General features: G+C 37.2%; 1 protein-coding gene across 1 annotated transcript in view; it reads right to left on the reverse strand.

Moving 5' to 3' along the window:
* Window positions 1-3777: 3777 nt before the first annotated feature.
* Window positions 3778-20623, reverse strand: part of LOC120541406 (NT-3 growth factor receptor-like) — a 920493-nt gene continuing 903647 nt past the window's right edge. Inside the window, exon 16 of the mRNA XM_039773008.1 lies at window positions 3778-8270. Coding sequence (XP_039628942.1) covers window positions 8085-8270 — 186 coding nt within the window. The 3' untranslated portion in view covers window positions 3778-8084. The remainder of the gene's footprint in view (window positions 8271-20623) is intronic.

Genomic DNA, 20623 nt, shown 5'->3' on the forward strand with positions numbered 1-20623 from the left:
TGCAAATTATACCAAATCAGTCGCTTCTTAATGTTGCACCATAAATAGCTCTGGTAAAGGAAAGGAGGCTTTGCATTCATCCTCTGGATATAACTGACCTGTCTACAATTGTCCATTCAATTCTCCCTCCATTTTTTAACTGGCTTGTTGATACCTGTGGCTAGCATACAAAAGTGATAAAAGGGACTGTTCCACACATTCATTCCAAAATAAAATGTATTTATTTATTGTTTTGAAAATATCCACATTGACCAAACACTCATGTGGCTCAGCTCATAACATTTTGAAGTATGAGGTAAACCATTACCATACGATCACAGATGTATTTAAAGCAGCACATAATCACTGAAACTCATATTTAGAGGGTTGTTTAAAAACCTACCCCTAACCTAACCTGTGCTAAAAAACAATTATTTTAACACGGCTTTCTCATGGCTTAATTTTAGTGTAACCCTGATATTCTGCATTTTTTCATGGCTCCAAAATCCATACCAACACCTTCTTTCTCTGTTGTTCTTTTTCCGGTATTCTGTGGTGGCGATCTGCTCCACCACCACCTGATCAAGGCATCAGGCAGTCCCTACATTGATGGATTGAAGGCCAGAGGTCCACATGACCATCATCATCTAATTCTTCCACATGAAGCATGAAAACCATGAGGACCGATTGCGATCATTTATATTAGGTAGAATGCCTAGTTGGGGCTGGGTGGTCTCATGGCCTCGGAGCCCTTGCAGATTTTGTTTTTTTTCTCTAGTCCTCTGGAGTTTTTTCTGCTTATTTTTTTTCTGTCCTCCTGGCCATTGGACCTTACTTTATTCTTTGTTAGTTAGTATTGCCTACTTTTATCTTTATATTTTTTATTTTTTCTTTCTTCATCTTGTAAAGCTACATCATTTGTATGAAAACGTGCTATATAAATAAATGTTGTTGTTTAAACAGCAGACTTCAATTGGAAAACACTACATTTGTGTCATTTGTTGGATTCTTATCACATTGACTGCTGGACCATTTATTCCCGGAATGCTGCCCTATAGGCCTATGCATGGCCTCAGAATGTAAAGAAACGTAATAAATAGCACCAGTTTAATTATCAATAGTAACTCTGTCAAATAAAGTAAAGAAACTGTTAATTACTTTATTTTTACTAGCAACAGAACTAAAAGTCTCCGTATGAATGAGAGTCCTTGACATGGCACCATGCAGTGTGCAGGCTTAGAAGAACATGTACTGTAAATATAACGCGTTTCTTTGCACTGTCGTCGCTTGTTGCACACAACACATTTGGTAATTAGTGAACGCTTGGGCTCGGTGGGCAGCAGAATGTCCATGTAGTGCTGTCCTGAGAGTTGTGACAAAAAAATGTATGACTATCCACAAGGTGGCAGCACTACAGTAGGTAATTGTGATGTAGCAGCAAAGCTTCGCCATATACTGAGAGACAAGTTCTCTCATATGTTGCATTTTGGCAGGCAGTAATGAGATACCACTTAAATCGTGCCTTGCGTTCAAGTGTTAAACTAAAGTAGTATTCATTAGGATAATAACTAAAATATAATACATATGATATACACTTGATTAGTACCAAAGAAAATGGGAGGCCTTCTCCAGTTAAGAGTAATTAATGCAGGTATACTTCGTGCAGCTCATTCTGGTTTAGTACACTACCTAAAGAATATCATGGTCTTCTTACTTATGCACATCACCTTGACTGAATGTAAAGGAAAAAGAATTAATTTGACCTGTCCAGAAAATGTTGATTGTTCAGAAAAACACTATCATCCAACTAATATTTACTGTATATACTGAAGCAAAGATAAACCTCACAGTAGAAAATGTCACAAACCTGTTTGTGTAAATGAAAATACACTGAATAATCTCAGCAATTTATGTGGCAGTAATATTGTAATGTTTGAACTGTTTAGCAATGATTTTAAGAACTATTTATTTTTTGGTTACTGAACAGAAAATGCTAGTGAATACAGATGGCTCATGCACATGGTAACATAAAGTAGACAGTAAACCATGATGATTACATCATTCTTCATAAATGCTATGCTGAAATCCCCCCCAGCAACTAAAGATCCCATCCCATTTGATGCTATACTGGGGTGAAATCTCCTCATCGCCACTCAAGTCAGCATCTAGAAGTGAGATTTCCTGTAGGCCTCCCCTTTAAAAGGAAGGTGTGAAAGTGGCACTTAGAGCAGAATAGACAGGCGCTCATAAACCCTCGATCTCCCAGCACCCCCAGCACATGCCTTGTGTTCTACTCTGAATTATGCTCTGTAAAATATTCAACGGTACAGTCGCACCATGTCTGTGTTGTCTGTCAGTTCATCAAAGGCAAGGGACGTGTTATCATCCTGAACAACACCATCTATTATCTGACTTTGAATATTCTCCCCCAAAGCATGAACATGATGTGCAGCAGTTATGTGTCAGGACTCCGTGTTGTGGATAAGAGTCTTGGAAAGTGCCAAGCATCTGAAGATACTGATTCTTGACTTTGGACTCTCTTATGTTAGTGATATAACGTGACTTAACGTGTGTGTGTGATCTGAATGAGTGGAAGATTGGATAAGAGTGTTCAGTAGTAAATATGTCTGTAACAGTGTGTGAGATGTGTGTGTGTGTGTATGTGGGTGTTGTATTTGTTATAATGGACTCTGTCCTAAAAATGATTCGCTCTGTGAGAATTTCACCCCAGGTCAAATTTATTTGATGACATCTGAGGAAGAACAAGGGTCAAATTCGGTGCTGGTGGTCATCAGTGACTGCTAGATGTCACGTCATTCTTACATTGTAGATTTTTCCAAATGGTTTGTTTTTCAGAGCAGATTAGTAACTCTTAGGCCTTCAATTTTTTCTCTTGTATTTATCCCAAAATATTTTCTTTAAAACAGACAGATGAGTTGATGAAGAATTTGTTAAGAAAACAGTGAATGTAGATGATTAAGATTAATTGAAGCAAATAGACATTGGAAATCTTAACAAGCAGGTTAAATAAGAAATTGGTTTGGGACAAGAAAGCCCACCAGGTCTGCTGATGTAGAATCTCACAAAAATGAGATTCATCTTTCTGGAAGCACTTGAGATGAATATTTACAATCTCAAGATTTTGATCAATATGCAGCTGTGCTTCAAAGTGGACATATTTGGTAAATTGTAAAGATTGACTCTCTTGTCTGGACTTGTGCACAGCTCGTAGTGATTATACAGTAGGCTGATGGAGAAGACATACAGAAGTTTATTTTAAAATTACTAAATGACAGCCTACCACAATATTGAACTTATCCTTTAATAATGCTTTAAATCAGATGTTTTCTTTTTAAACAAAGTGTTGAAATGGCAACAGACACCTTAAGCAGCCTCTGTACAAAGAAATGCATGTTTTTTTTCTGGTACACACATTATGCGTGTTATTAATTTTAATTAAAAGCAAGAAAATTGGTAAGTCATTCTATATAGTGAGTCACCATATAATGTTATACAACACTGGTTTAAAAAAAAATCAAAAATAAATACTATCATTTAGACACTAAATGAAGATGACAAAACAGACAAGTAAACAAAGCAAATGCACACATTATATCCGGCCTTGCTTCTCTGTGCCTATTTATTACTTCCATTAATGCTGCAAATTAAAATTGCTGTTTCAATGAGCTGTTTGGTGCAAGGTAATGATGATTGATGGGAATCTTAGGCAGGATGGCTGAATTTGTATACTGATGATATCCTGATGGTATAAAATAAAACAACCTTGATGAAGCAAAATAATTGAAGATACTTTATTCCTGTTTGAAGCATATACAGTATACATGTGTTTTTTCATATGCAAAAATCTCCTTTTCTGAACTTTTCCAAAGCACACTGTAGATCAGCAAATCTGTTGTAAGTTTAAAAGCAGTGATTCCAAAAGCGCCTTTCCATCTTATTTGTAAGAAAAAGATGAAAATCACTTGTTTGGAAATGGATTAAATGCAAAGTAATCACATAAACTGTTATCTAAAGAAATGGTCTGACTTACTAGAAACTACGTTAAAACACATTAGTTTTTATCATTACACATTCTATGTATATTGTCACAGGAAGAATGCATTACACGCTTTAATGTTCGGTCATTACTTTTATTTGAATTGGAAATTGTCACTCATAAAATGACAGTTGGTGAGCACAGGGTTGACTTGTGTGCTCCGCTCTTTCACTCAGACAGAAGAGATACTTTGGTAGTATAGAAGACAGGGCGAGACATTGAGGCTATGAAAGGTTAACCACAAAAGAGGGGCGGTCGGGAGTTAGCAGGATTATTGGGGACTTTCTAATGGATTGATGCACTTAGCATAGACCTGGCGGTGAGATTCTGTGCCTGGGAGTTAACTACACTTTTCTTTTGCCTATGCATTTGATTATGTGTTACTTACAGCTAAATAAATTGCATTTGTGCACCCCTGTTAAGCTTGTGATGAGCGTCTGCCTTTGAATCAAAGGTGCAACATGCAGCAATATACACAGTATGCGTTAATTTGTGTATCTATTCATATATATATATATATATGTATATATAAATATATATATAAATACGGACACACGTGCACACACATAAACACTGAATGTACACACATGTGTGGCTCTGGGTAAACATACACACACAAGCATATAAAGGGGAAGTTTAAAGGATTTGCATCCTCTGAAGTCCAACTAACTGATATATTGCAAAGCGCAAGGCTAAATGCCATGAGAGGTAACCCTTAAACAAAAAGAGGTATTCTTAGTGAATTGTGCCCTCTGATTTTAAACTTCTGCCCATTCCTACAAAAGATCTCAGGAACTGATGTGTCCAAATAATGCCTGAAGATGTTTTGGACTTCACTGCTGCCAATGTACTACAATGCAAAAGTACTACAGACCATCTGCCAGATTACAGTTTTAATTACAGGAAGAACAAATACAAATGATTTTGAAGAGAAACAGGTTTGACATGAATTGTTTCTTGAAGGGGAAGGAGCATTAAAAACATGTTATGATTACACATACTGTACTGTATCTGGACACGGCGGATTCATTTTCAGGAGAGCTATGGTGATACACTGGGTAGGCTTAGTTTGTTGTATCTACAGTATAATGACCTTTGAAAACCATTATACAAACTCTTGCCATTGTAGGTAGTATAGTGATCATTAAACTCTGTGTCTTATGGCACAGAGGTTCATTGGAAAGTGAATCAAAACTTTCCGGCCAATCGTGGCAATATACATGTACATTTAGCTCACTGACTGCATTCTGTAGTTCTCTTGCATTCCTTCCAGTGCATATGTTTTAACATATTAATTCTAACATCTACCAACACTGACTACAAAATCATGCATGCTCTAGCCCCGGGATAAACATTTCATCCAGTTGTCCTCTTTTAAGATATTCAATCATATTCACGCTTAGAATAAAACATTCCCAAAGAAAGGCTGTCAGTCACAATTTATTCATGGTTTTTTGCTACGAGATCCCCCTTGATGTTTTAAACCCTCCAGTCCTGGTTGGAAAGTTTCATCAAGTGTAACATAACATTCTTACAATCCCTTAATCCAGAAGTTCTCAAGTTCAGTCCTGGGAGACCCCCATGGTTGCCGGTCTTCATACCAACCAATTTCTTTTTTTAATTGAACTCGTATCATAATTAGCTTCTGAGTTGCTGGTAATGCTAAGTGTTTACTGAATTAAGCAAACGTTTATATGTGTCAGATGGGTAAGAATTCATTCTTTTTCAGTTCCGGATATTTAAGCCATTATTTACTAATAAGCACAGAATTGGCTTACACTGAAAGAGCTGCCCCTGAGCATTCAGTATTGTTTGTACTGTTGTCAGCTTTTCTGATCATTAATTGTCAGCATGCAATTAAGTCAGCAAACTCTACAGGAAAAAAACAGAATTAAAAATACAATAGCAAAACAAAGTTAAAGTATTTAAAGATGTAGTAAAAATACCAAGATTGATTCAATCTCACACTATTGCACTTTTTTAAAGGCAAAGTAAGAGAAGGAAAAAGCTCAGCTAATGAAACGAAGAGATCAACTAAACGGAAAAAATGATCCAGTGATTGTGAAATTGGTGGGAAGAAAAATCGGCAGCCATTGAAGGCTCCATGGCTGAATCTGACAATCGTTACCTTAATCGTGACATGGTTGTGGAAACAGCAGCTCTGGCCACAAAGCAGGAACTAATATACGAACATTAAGCCAAATATCAGATTACAATGTGCTTCTCAGATTGGCAAATAAAAAGCAAAATAAATCATTCTCAATATTGACGTGAAATTTGACTTCAGTTTGTTCGGTATTCCAGATTTTATACATTCATATAATATATACAGCTATAGATAGTTTAGTGGGTAGAATTAATTTATTCACTATCTTCTAGTTCAATTTTTTTTTTACTTTTCATTCAGGACTGAAAAGCTTCAACAATAAGGGATGGATATCGGGATCTAGATGAGGCAAACATTTCGTTTTATATTTCTCTCCATTACAGAATACCAAACATTGATAATACAAAGACTCCACTCTAGGAATGCAGAATTCTCTTTCTTATTACCTTTTTTTTTTGCCGTCTTGTATTTGTCCCCCAAAGCACATAAAGCATTAACCATTTTGTACGGCTGGCTAGAGACTGCAAGACTGTAGCCCAGTATTTAAGTGCGTCTTTGCACACAGATTTAATATAGCATCAAGGAAATACCCTATTATTACTCAAACAACAGTAGCGCTTCTATTTTGACTATCCAAGTTACCACTGCTTTAACTGTTTTTCTAATAATATAGCTTTACTTAGGGGTGGTCAAGTGTATATTAGATTTGTATAGAAATAAAATTCTTCACACGTTTCTTGAAAAAGGATAAAATATATGACTGGGATAGGATTTTTGTACAGATCACTTTAGGACATTCCATTTGCTCAGTCAGTATGCATTGAAATTGAATGTACACTGCATACCCGCTTGACACAGATCTTTAAAATTATAAATAATATAGTAAAAAAATTAAAAACATTTCAGTATTTTGCCAATTATAAACAATCTTCTGTTCCTCCTTTTCTTGAGTGTACATTTCTTTGTTTCTTCTGTCACCCTCTTTTACACTTTCAGTTTCCGATTTGCCATTCCAAAATGTGAAATTTTGATTACGCTGCATACGTGAAATGGAACAGAGTGGCAGAAAGTTAAGTGCTCCAACTGAAAAATGTATTTTCTCCAATTCTGGCAAAAACACTGAAGAAGAATTGAAATAGTCATAAAAATAATCCACCAAAACTGCACTGAAAAAAATAAAAGAAAGAAAAAAATAAAGAAAAACAAAATAGTCTAAACTTGAAAATAAAACTGGTCCATATACAGGAAATAAGTTAACATAATCTTGTGACACTAATACAAATTTACATTATGTACATACAATTATTAAATTAGGTCTGTTTCTATTAACTGGTGGCTCCTTCCTTACTACTGGTTTTTGCTTTTAAAAAAGAGAAATTTTAAAGCCATCTTCATGAAAAAAAAATGGATCCAGCCAATCAAAAGGCAGCAGGGCTTGCACAGGAAGTCCCCACTTGGTAAAATAGGTGCCAACAGGAAGCGGTCATCTCTCCAAAGCTAGCAACCAATGACAGGCACCCATATTTGAGGGGGGAAAAAAGCCACACAAAAATACTATTTAAACCCTTTGCACCCCTCCCTCCCACCCAATATGAACAAAAATATATAGAGTTGGGTAGCTTAAATTTCCATTTTGTTGTCTGGATAACAAAATGAGCAAATCGAATAGGTTCTCTTCTTTTACAGGCGGCCATTTTTATGGGAAAATTCCTCTTTATACAGTAGAGTTTGGTATAATTTTATGTGCAGGTAAACAAAAGCCAATAGTGCTTTTTCCCTTTTTTGTAAAGATTGTTATCCAGTTTATCGAAAGGTGTAGCAGGCACTTAAGTCTGTCCCCAATATGCAGGTGTTTTGCTGTGGAGCAGTAAGGTACATATTGTTGTTAATTCCTGGATTATGTTTTGTCCTGGAGACACAGGTGGACAGGTCGATACATGACTAGCCCAGAATGTCCAGATAAACTGGCGCAGCCTTTCCCAAAGCATATAGAATCTTCTGGATGTCTTTGATGGTTAACCGCTGTTGGGGCTCTCTTTGCCAGCAACCCAACATAATGTCATAGACCTCCTTGGGGCAACTTCTGGGTCTTTCCAGGACACGACCTTGTGTGATACATTCTATGACCTGAAAAAGGAAACGAAAAACATAAATAGTCAGTAAAATGAACTTCATTATTGTTGGAAAAAAGTGAAAAGTTTTATGTGTCCAGCTACATCCCATGAACAATAACCATTGCTAAAGAAACAAGAAATGACAACAAAAAAAAAAGGAAAAGAACACTAAACTGAGGTAATCTTAAGGATGACGCTACCATGCACATTGAGCATTATGTGCAGTGTATAAATGACAATAAGAAAGCAGTCACCTGGTTGTTAAAGTCTGAGTTTAAGACATATGCAGGGCTATTTTTGGACAATATTTATTTATTTTGATTTTGGTTTTATTTTATTAATAATGTCACCTGCTGTCATTTTGGCGCTAGTGTTTTGTCAATGTGGCCGCCATATTGTTTATAACTGCTGCATCATTGCCATCACATAGCAGGCAGTCTTGTCATGTGTCTTATCATCCAGCTGTCTTATTTAAAAAGGTGGCAGGTGCATTCACTTTACAAACTTTGAAATAAATTGTTTTGTGCTTTGCTTTTGCTTTTGAAAAGATTTGGTCTTTGTTAGGGCCCATTTTGTTAGTTTTGGCTAAAAACCTTTTGCTATTCTTTTGATCCATAATTCTTCTTTCTGTTTAGAATAGCGTTGGATTGTGTGCTAAGCTGCGCACTGACCCTGCCTGTTAAAACGATTCTGTTTTTTTGTAAGTGAAATTGTCTAAATTCGTCATGGTTTCAAAATTCACTCACTCGCTGAAGTAATTCACAACCCTGCAAGAATGATAACACTAATCCACTTAAAGGATTGTGTTTGACAACAGAGAGAGTGTCCAAACCAAAAGCAACAAAAATTATGGAAGAATTCTGAAATGACCATTGTGAAGGTGCGGGTTGACTCCTCGCTCCTGGGTCCTCCCAGGGAGCCTCTTGAACGCAGTACTGCCAATAACGTTTCGGAGGGATGAGCCTTGCAGAAGAGGATATTGCACGCAAAGCAAGGGGTCGGTGCATAAAAGGTTTTATTGAAACCATCAAAAACCAAAACAGTGTTCAAATGTGCAGTGCACTCAATAAATACATAATCCATAAAATCAATGTCAAAGAAATAATTCTTTAAAATTGAGGTTAAAAACACAGTGGAGGAAGCAGTCCTTAAAAACATGAACCCTGGTGCAACCCTTTAAAAGCTGATGTCTCCCTGGCTTAACCCTAGGAAGGTCCTTACGCCCAAGGAGGCTCCTAACCAGCAGTTCAGCCAACCTTCTGAGTTGTTTCTAGGCCCAGGCCCCTGCAGCTGTCTGCGGCTATTGGAATGGCACCATCCCTCAACCTCTGACTACTGCTGCCAAGCTTGTACCCCTGCAATTTGTGGCTCCACACACAGGATGACTCATTGTGTTTTCCATTCCCCTGCAACCATGGTGCCTCTCTCCAGCCTTAAGCGGAGTTGCTCCAACTGAGCAACACGCAAGTCACTTCAGCTTCCAGGTCACTCAGCTGGAGTGGCCATCAGCCACTGAACATCGGCCACACACTCCCTCGAGGGACTTCCTCCCGGTTGACTGCCTTCTCTTGTACTTTCTCTCGTCCACTCACTCACAAGCACTGGCTCTCTTCGCCTCCTGCCTTCTAATTCTCCTCCTCTCCCATCTTTTCTGACACATTCGTTCCTCCACCTTTTCTTGTTCTTGTTTAAACAAGAAACCTCCTGTTTCTTAGAGTCTTTCTGGGTAGACTGAATTCACTTACTTGTTGGGTAGCTAACACACATGTCTAGCTTTGAACTACCAGCACAAATGTCTACCACCCACTTCAGACTCTGTCAGTCTCTCTTTGTATTATTGCATTAAATATCCTACTTTTGGATTTGTTGAGCTATAATCTTATTAGCCTTCTCTCTGTATTCATAATAATGATACTGCAATTTAAAAAAGTTGATCAGTTTCTCATGTTGTCAAAGAGATTAAATTCTGAAGGTTAGTCTTTACTTATAGAAACTCTTATTAGGAGCTCTGGCATATTTGTGATCTATTCTGTAAATCTCTGTAATCAGTTTTGACACCTTCCTAGTCTCTATTTTGATTGTTTCAGAGAGGTATGAAATAATTTGTCCAGATTAAATCAACTTCATTGGAGAAGAATTCTATAACATTTTTGTCTGCTAGTAACAGGGCGTTAAGACACCAGTTGAGTATGTTGAACATAGTGGTGTAACCTCCAGAATAACAGGAGGTTGATTGGATACAACAATAATGCTGTGCTTTCAAGATTTAATAGTGTGCAAGAAATTATCAATGAAGAAATATTCAGTTCTTTAGTAACTACAATGTGCAAGTGGAAAGAAGGAATATTCTCTTGAACTTGTATATAAAAATCTCCATGAATCTGATTGATTGTGATCCACAATGAATTGTGAAATTATCTTATTATTATAGTTGCTGTAGTTGAGAACCTGTCCAAGTCTGGTTTGAAAACCCAATTAAAATCTCCAACCATTATAATTTTATGATTGTATGGAACCAGTGCAAATACATTTTGCATAAATATCTGTCGTTAACATTTGAATACTTTCCATACCACTGTGGCATAGCACCCTTCAGGATTGGATATTACATCTGTTGCTAGAAGTGGGATTGTTTTATGGATTAAAATTCCCATACGTCTGTGCTTTTTTAATTGCTGGAATAAAAAAAATGCCCAATTTAGTCTCTTTCAGTCAAAACTGGTCTTTACTTGTTAAGAGAGGCTCCTGTAAAAATGCTATTTTGGCCTTTAAGACTTTAAGTTGGGAAAATATATTTTTTTCTCTTTCGGTTATGACTGAGACCTTTAACATTCCAGTTTACAAAGTTCAATGATTGGTCAGTGATATATTGCCTCTAAGTGATAGGGGACATTTTGTGATCTTAGGTAGAAGCAGTGAATTATTTCAGATTTCAGCTTTAACACTAATATGAAATGTTTGTTGACAGATGAATTGGTTAGTGAGCCAGAACATAAGTTGATTTTTACAACTGCAGGGGTAAAAGAAAAACTGAGATAATAACTTGTTCTCTTCCCTATTTTGACACTCTTTCTTAACTCTGATCACTTTTTTTGTTCATTGTCAGTGACCCTTTGTCCAAACTTTATTTCCAACTCTACATTCAATGGGACATCTAGTATGGAACTGTTTTAAAATCCAGTTCTGCAATCACTTCAAGACAAAGCCCCAGAAGCAATAGAATTCCCCTCAGCATTCTTCTAATTTAAGAACCATATTCTCTCACTTAATAGATTTAGGAAATAACTGCTGGCCTTATGCCAGCCTACTCAGACCTCACTCTTCAAAGGGAAATAAATGTCCCAGCTTTTCAAACCTGGAACATCATGCTGCCCCTGAGCAGTCAGGAGTAAGTTTGCCTTTGTCAGCCCTTAATGGCTCCAAACGTAGGTCATACATCCCCAGCTAGGCTGCATTCTCTTTCTCTCTTGATTGAGTGCCCATAGGTATATTACTTCTTATACACCTACTACAGTTAAAGAGCTTGCAATCCCCTGGACCTAAGTTTCTTTCATTCTTTCATGCACTGACCTGTAGATTCACATCACTGTGGACAGTGTAAGTTTCCCTTTTATTTTTTTTAATCATGGCAGGCCTTGCCTCTGTCTCATACTATAAAGCTGCCACTGTCTTCCCTGTCAGCCCCTTGTGAACAAGGTATCCTGAAACACTACCAATAAAAAAACTAACAGGCAGGTGATAGTTTCCTTTACAAACTATTATATTTTATGAAAATGCTAGTTATAATTATAGTAACATTTTATTTAAAATTGTTTATGCAATATATGCATTATTCAATACTGACAATGTAAAACTGTAATAGACTACTTCTTTTGAATGTGCTAGGAAACAGAAATTAAAGTCAAATGTCCTGTTAGCTAAAAGCTGAAAATATTCTGTTTTCACAAATTGCAGACTGTAATATGTAAAAAAGCAAGTTAAAGGAAGACTGAACAATTCCCACTAGAGCAGATTAATCTACTTGGAGCCAGTACATTACGGATAACAACAGAGGAAACATGATGTTATTCTGAAAGCTATTCACTTATTCCTTGTCCAAGTTCTTTATAGCAATTTTTCTTTTTTCCTTCTTCTTTTGGTTGAGAAATACATGCTTTGCAATGACTGTATTACATAGGTTTGACCTGTACTTGTTTGAGTTTTGACTTGATCTCCACATTTCTAAAACTCTGTGAAGAAAAAAAATAGCACATTCATCTTTTTGAAAGATGATGCTGTCAATCTTCCGTATTTATTCTATTTGTTTAGATGGAAATGTTTTTCTTTTAGATGACATACCTGCTTTATCACCAAGTGTCAGCTTGTTCAGTGACATGCTAACATGTGAAAAGAACAATGTGCCTTCTAACAATCAAAATGCCGAAGACTGCAGAGTATTAGTATGTTTACTAACTGGTTTTCCAAATACATAGTAAGTTGATCTACATTTTGCTGAAAAAGAAAGTACACTACCTTAACTTTTTTTTTCAAATTTAATATAATTAGATATATAGTATTTAACATTCTGTTAGCATTCACTAGAAATATTAACTGTAGATAAAAGCAACTTTACTTGACAAAAAAATCACTAAATATTTAGTATCCTTGCAGGTAAAGTAAATTAATTGCTAGCAACCAGGATATATAGGCAAAGAGTATTATTAACCTCCTTAGTGTTGCATTGTATTCCAAAAAAACATGTAAAAAGTGTTGTATTTTTTTGGTATGAAAAATTACATTTTTATTAAATCTCAAAAGTATAATAATGATACAGGTAATACTAGTAATAATGAATTAAAATAATAGCATGAAATGAACAATAATAACAAAATTATAAATAATGGTAATAATAATAATGATGCCAAAGCAGTATATAATCTCAAAAGAAGTCCTTTGTATGGTAAATCGTAAAGCACAGTGAAAGACATAATCCAGTGTCACAGATTTTCTTTACAGATTTATCAGATTTTGAACAGCACACTGCACAGGTATGAGTTGGATTCTGTTTTTTTTCTCTTGGTGGTATATAATCAATAAAATGTCTACCAATAAGATGTTCTTGGTTGAGCTATGTATTATTTCGTCCATTTTCTTAAATCATTTTTTTCAATTTAATGCTGCAGAAAGGCAGAATACAGTGGAACCTCGGTTCATGAACGTCTCAGTACACGTATAACTCAGTTTACGACCAAAAAGTTTGCCAAACTTTTGCTTCGGTTCACAACCACACACTCAGTATACGAACAAGCCAGTTTACTTTTAGGTTTGTACATGTTCAGTCTCTCCCTGTGCATTTCCTGTGCAGCGAGCGAGCAAGAGAGAGTGCGACACACACACACACACAGGCACGCGAGACAGAGGCACACACACAGACGCTCCAGGCTCGCGAAAGAGACACATGCACACACGAAAGAGAGAGAGAGAGAGCGAGCGAGCAAGCGAGAGAGGGAAGACTGGACGCATAAGGTAGAAAAGGCTTGTTTTTGTTTTCAGTTCTGTTTACAGCGATCGGTTCATAGCGTACATTGTGGTAATGTTACTTTTCTTGGTGGTTTATTAAATTATGGATTTTTCAAATGTTCATTTTTTTCCATGTGCTTAAAACTCATTAAAAAAAAAGTGTGTTTAGAGAGCGGTTCTTAGCACTATAGCGCAAACTATTGCAGTGTTAGTTTTCTCTGTTGTTCAAGGTTTTCTCAGTGTTATTCAACGTTTTTACATTTAGTTTACTATTACGCTGTGCATTCTATGGTATAATTAACTATATTTGTGCTTAAAAACTAAAAAAATATAAATTTACATACAGTTCGTATGGTCTGGAACGGATTAATTGTATTTATATACAATCCTATGGTGGAAATTGCTTCGGTTCACGACCAAATTGGTTTCCGACCAGTTTACATTTACGACCGAGTTTTGGAACGAATTATGGTCATGAACCGAGGTTCCACTGTATATCCAAGCAGCAAAGAGAACAATGTATAAAGAATAAATAGTGGAATTTAGATTGGCAATCAAAAAAGTAAATAATTTGAGTACTCTAGCTGATGAAAAGAACTAGGTGGTTCAGTTTGCTCAACATAAAGTCCCTGTAACCTATCCTTTCTCCCAAATCCTTCATGTTTAAATCATTGCTCAAAAGGCATCACCTGGTGAAATATTCTCTGGCACACTTATACCAACCATGGGGCTTCCTGTGTACAAACAATACTCAATAACTTCATTAAAAAGTAATCGCTTTAATGTATTGTGATCTTAGGTTCCACATATTGAGGTCATTACTCTGCTGTTTTCATAACAAGGGGTCTATCATGGGTCCTTTGGGGACTAACAATGACCATACTGTCAGTCAGCTATCGCCCAACGTGCTATATCCTAACACAGGGTCACGGGGGTCTGCTGGAGCCAATCCCAGCCAGCACAGGGCACAAGGCAGGAACAAATCCCAGGCAGGACACACACACACACCAAGCACACATTAGGGACAATTTTTGATCGCCAATGCACCTAACCTGCATGTCTTTGGACTGTGGGAGGAAACCGGAGTACCCGGAGGAAACCCATACAAACTCCACGCAGGGAGGTCCCAGGGAGTAAACCCATGTCTCCTTACTCTGAGGCAGCAGTGCTACCACTGTGCCGCCCATGACCATGCATATTGTTTATTTTTCCTTTAGAAATGTGATTTCCTGATTAACTCATCTGCGGTGGGTTGGCACCCTGCCCAGGATTGGTTCCTGCCTTGTGCCCTGTGTTGGCTGGGATTGGCTCCGGCAGACCCCCGTGACCCTATTCGGATTCAGCGGGTTAGAAAATGGATGGATGGATGATTAACTCATATGATCATGCATAAGGGCTTTCCTCTCTTAGTTGTTTGTACCTTAATAATTTAAATATGAAGGGTTAGCACTGCCACCCCTTGACTCAGTACACAAGAAGACTGCAGTCTAAGGTTTTCTGTTTGAAAGAGAAGCTGTTAGATGTGAACATAGGAAATATGCTATATAAATAAATTTTGAAACTATCATTTGTTAATTAATAACTCTAAACTGACTTACTGTGAAATGAGCTTGTGTGCTTGTATATATGTGCCCAGTATGTGTACTGGTAGTCTGAGTTGGAAACTAGAAACTAGGCTTAGAAAATTGCTAAGTTTATATTCCAAAAGATTCTAGATATTTAAAAGACAAAGAAACAGAAGGTGGAAGGCATTATCTAAAAATGTTATTTTATAGTTCTTCTACAAAAAAAAAAAAAATAAACTCCACCTAGAATTTAAATATTCAGCCATCGAGGGCTTTAAAGCTTGCAGTATAAATGCTTTTTAATACTGTATGCTACACTAGTGATTCACTTTCTTGAAATCTTTTGACCAGTACACCAGAACTAACACTGATCCTCTTGGGGCTGCAACTCCAGCTGAGTCTGGCTATTTCACAGCTTTCAAATTCCAGTAAATGTACATTTAAATAAGGTGTGTTTTCTTTCTTTTTCTGGATTTCTTCATTTTATAGGGAAGAAGCTATAAAATGACAACGAGTGCAGTAATCATTATGCAAGACAGTTTAATTCTATGCTGCTGTGATCATTTAAAGAGAGTAAGGCAATGGTTTGTTTTATTCATTCTTATTTACAGATGGGATGCTACAGTTTAACAAGAAAAACGAGAAACATCAGTTGCAAATGGAATGTTATAGCTGAAATACAAAAACGACTTTACTAATATTGAGTTGAGCTTATAGACACATGTGTTGAATAATATAACCGTGTGTACAAGCTCCAGCTGTATAAGAGCTCTTTTTTATGTCACATGAAATTCAGTATGTACAGCACGTTTTTAAATATTTGATAATCTGTAATCTCTTTTTAGGGATGTATTTGGTAACTATTTGGTATACATAATATGATGTTTTGCAAAAGGCAGAAAAATGGAAATATCGTTTCGCCTAAAATAATTATTAAATAGGTCATATGCAGTAAGCATGTCAAATGACAGTATACATAATATAAATGCGTACATAAGCTATGGTGACGAAATGCCGCCTGGGTGGAAAGACCGAGGGAGAGAACCTCTTTGGGACAATATCCTCCCCATGATGCTAGAGGGCAACCCCCCTGTGTTGGTACTGCACCACGGATCCCTACAAGGCATGCAAGGAGTTATAGTCTGGAGCAGCCCTGTTGAGTTCTGTGGGTACCGCCAGGGGGTGCTACAACTGAACACTTTGGGGCACAACTTCCACCATACCTAGAAATACATCTGGGAGAAGGTCAAAAAACACCTGGAGCACTTCCGGGTGCACTATAAAAAGAGCCACTTCACCATCAGCTTGCGAGAGGAGGAGTGGAGATAGAGAGAAAGATAGAGGAAAAAAAGGACAGTGTTATACAGTATATATTTGGTGCTTTGTACTGTGCTGTGTAGTGGGGAGCAGAAGAAAAACATTTCCTCACTTAAATAAGGATGTGTTGGCTGGCACGTCTTGTATCTCAGCCTGTCAGTGTCAGGGTTTTGGGAGCGGTACGCCCCCTGGTGGTCCACACTATAATCATTTACTATATGCGAATGCACAAACTAAGCTATTTCTGTTTGACTCAAGGCTATGTATTATTGTGCCTTTACAATTTCAAATCCGAAGCCATAAAGTGTATTGTATGAAAACAGTATAACCTGGTGCTTGAGTATGTTTATCCTGTGTATCTCATTTTCAAATGCAAGTTTGTAACACACCATGTAATTTTGGAACTCACATTAGCCCAGAGAATTGTGTGTGTTGTACAATGAATGCTGTGATCTCCTGGGGAAGCAACTTGACGTCAAAAAGAGCACAATGCCTGAACAAAGTTATCAGGAAAGCCTGTTCATCGCAGGATGAACCCTGGAAGCACTGGTAGCTATTGTTGAAACGAGGATGGTGACAAAATGGTGCTTCCTCCTGATGTACTCTTTAAATACATTTTGAAATTTCTGCAAAATATACATTTAATTAATTTTTTTATTTTTTGTATTTATTGGTTGAATTTATTTATGATAACCTGCTGCCTCTTCCATTTATTAACAAATTTTATCTAATTCACATTCACAGTCAAAAAATAAAAAAAAGATAAGTCTGAAAACTATGGAGTCTTACACCTAATTAAGTCAATCTTATTTCTACAATATATATTTAAAATAAGTACTATAAAGGCACAGCCAAAACTTCATCACTTTAGTGTTTTCTCGACTATTCACTATAGAGATATTGATCTCTTAAGTTGGGTTTGTGTTGGGGAGAAGATGGGAAAATTTTCATATAGTGTAATGTTAAATGAAAAAACAGTCAACATCATCCATTATGCACAGCAAATCAAACACTCGCAAACACACACAAAAAAACAAGAATAAATAATGTGAGCATCAGCATGTTGGATAATGGGAAAAGGAAAATACTGGGACTTAAACAAAACTTTCTTAGATGCCAAGTACTGTTTCCCTGTGTAAAACAGTTAAGATGCACAATTTGGAGTTGCATTGATGAATGACTTTGTTTTTAAAAGTTTGTGTAATTACAGTTTTCTAATAAATGTTGAAAGATTTACTGCTAATTATACAATGCAGTGGCAAGATAACATCTTAATTGCACACTGGCTGCCATTACTAAACTAAAGGTACAAAAGTTTAGATTCAGATAAATTTTCATTTCTTTTACTTTATTCCATATTAAGAAAAACTAATAAACACAAAATAAAAGACATTTATGTTCAGCAAAAGAGAGCCATATATCTGCTTGTCACATAAGCGGACTGCGTCGTCACTGTTCGTAATCTCAAACACAAACTCATAATGCATTTAAATTATAAGATATAAAGCTTAGTGTTAGCAGGACTTATATATCCATCCATCCATCCATTTTCCAACCCGCTATTATATTAGCACAGGCTCACGGGGGTCTGCTGGAGCCAATCCAAGCCAACACAGGGTGCAAGGCAGGAACAAATCCCGGGCAGGGCGCCAGCCCACCGCAGGGCACACACACACACACACCAATCACACACTAGAGACAATTTAGGATCGCCAGTCCACCTAACCTGCATGTCTTTGGACTGTGGGAAGTAACCGGAGCACCCGGAGGACACGGAGACACAGGGAGAACATGCAAACTCCACGCAGGGAGGACCTGGGAAGCGAACCCAGGTCTCCTTACTGTAAGGCAGCAGCGCTATCACTGAGCCACCCAGGACTTATATTTGTGAAGTTCAAATAAAATGTAACTTATAAGTAGTTTTCAGATTTACACTACATTGATAAACATTGCTATCCATTTTTTCTTTTGCTTACCCAGTCTCTTGTGCATATCCCAGAAGCTCTGGGCATGAGACAGAAACTCATCCTCGAGAGGAGCCAATTCACAGAGCACAATCATAAACAGACACACTTCTCTTCTTATACTGGTCAAGAAGTGCATGAGTATGGGTACAGATGGACAGCTAAATATCTGGGCTGATATAAAGTGAGCAATCATGTAGGAACGTTTACAATTCTGTTGGAGCAATGTCATAATTTTCATCCACTAGAATCCAAATTGTACCTCGCAGTAATGAGACCTGGGTTCGCTTCCCGGGTCCTCCCTGCATGGAGTTTGCATATTCTCCCTGTGTCTGCGTGGGTTTTCTCCCACAGTCCAAAGACATGCAGGTTAGGTGCATTGGTGATCCTAAATTGTCCCTAGTGTGTGATTGGTGTGTGTGTGTCCCCTACGGTGGACTGGCGCCCTGCCCAGGATTTATTCCTGCCTTGCACCCTGTGTTGGCTGGGATTGGCTCCAGCAGACCCCCCGTGACCCTGTGTTAGGATATAGCAGGTTGGAAAATGACTGACTGATAGATGTCTTCAGCAAAAATGATTAGACAGTCTTTAAACTGTGCATGTCACATCAACCAACCCCAGGGGTTTACCCCCTAATGGTACACAAGCAGTCAAAGATACTCCTTTTCACAAACCTTGGGGATTGATAATATAGGAATGTGGAGTGTCGTTTGAGCTTAATAGTTATATTTTTGATATGTGATCCTTTACTGTTAGTTCTAGGCCTCTAAGAGCCACTCCCAGAAGGCTCACATTAATTCAGACTTCTTTTTACTTCTATGTCTCCTCTCAATAGTGGACAAAAAAAAAAATACAATGCAAAACAAAATGTGTTTTATGTGATACTTAGTAGAATACTCAGTGAATCATTCATTGTGAACCTCCTTGTTTATGTCCTGAATCATTTTTTTCAAATCTTTGGTCACTTGTTTAGCCTTGGATTTCATATTAATGTTAGACATTATAAACCAGAATATGGATTTTCAATAACAGTTGCCTCTTGTTCACGGGTCTTTATCACTAAAGTTCCATGCAAATGTGCCCATAAAATCACCTTCTTTCATAGTCACAAATGTGTCTTTATTGTCAGCCACGCTAACCATCATCAAAGGCAGCAAGGCATGGTCATTGCTTACTTTGAATCTGAAACAGCGGTAATTGTTTTATTTATTAAGGAATACAAAGATGCAAACATCTGCTTTCACTTTACTTTGCATCACCCAATTACTTAGGTGCCTCCACATTTTAGGCTATAGCTTTACATTACAAGATAATAAAGATGACTTAGCCCAGAGTGGCACTGGTAATCATTCCCCTTTAATAATATCAAAATGAACAGCACTGACACCATTTATCTATGTAATCTTGTAGTATTTCCAACAAGCTCTGCTAAACTGATCTCAACCAAAAACTTTTCATACACTATCTTTACTGTATATGCCAGGCTCTCTGACCAATCCAAAGGTACACCATGCACCGTTTAGCTTATCTTTATTTCAATCAAGTTAGTTGCAATGTCTGCCTCACTTCATGAACTCTAAATCATATTCTTTGATGTATATCATGGAGCAACTGACCTGCTGCATTGTCCTCACATGTGTTCTCTATGGATGAAATAACATTCTATTGACACAGGCTGGCTTAGCTCATCCTAAAATATAATTCACATCGTGGGGATAACTATGGTTAAACAGAATGGCAAAACTGTCAGTTGGCAGTAATTTTTCGAGAGGTTTCCAAATGAGCAGGTGTCTTCTCCTGCCTGCATGTGTGTGTCTTTCCAAGGTAATCATATTTGTGCCACACTAGAGATTTGTGCGTGGTTGCTCCTGTTTGTCTGGCATAGCGTGTCATTTTTACATATTATGTGGCTCATAGTGAGGAACAGCATGTGTAACATGAACTGACACATATCTACTGTATTTTGGGGTTTTGTGGGTTATCAATCGCCTTCCTACAGTTGTAAGCAATTAGTTTTTAAT

Source organism: Polypterus senegalus, chromosome 12 (assembly GCF_016835505.1).
Source record: "Polypterus senegalus isolate Bchr_013 chromosome 12, ASM1683550v1, whole genome shotgun sequence".
NCBI classification, from domain to species: Eukaryota; Metazoa; Chordata; class Cladistia; order Polypteriformes; family Polypteridae; genus Polypterus; species Polypterus senegalus.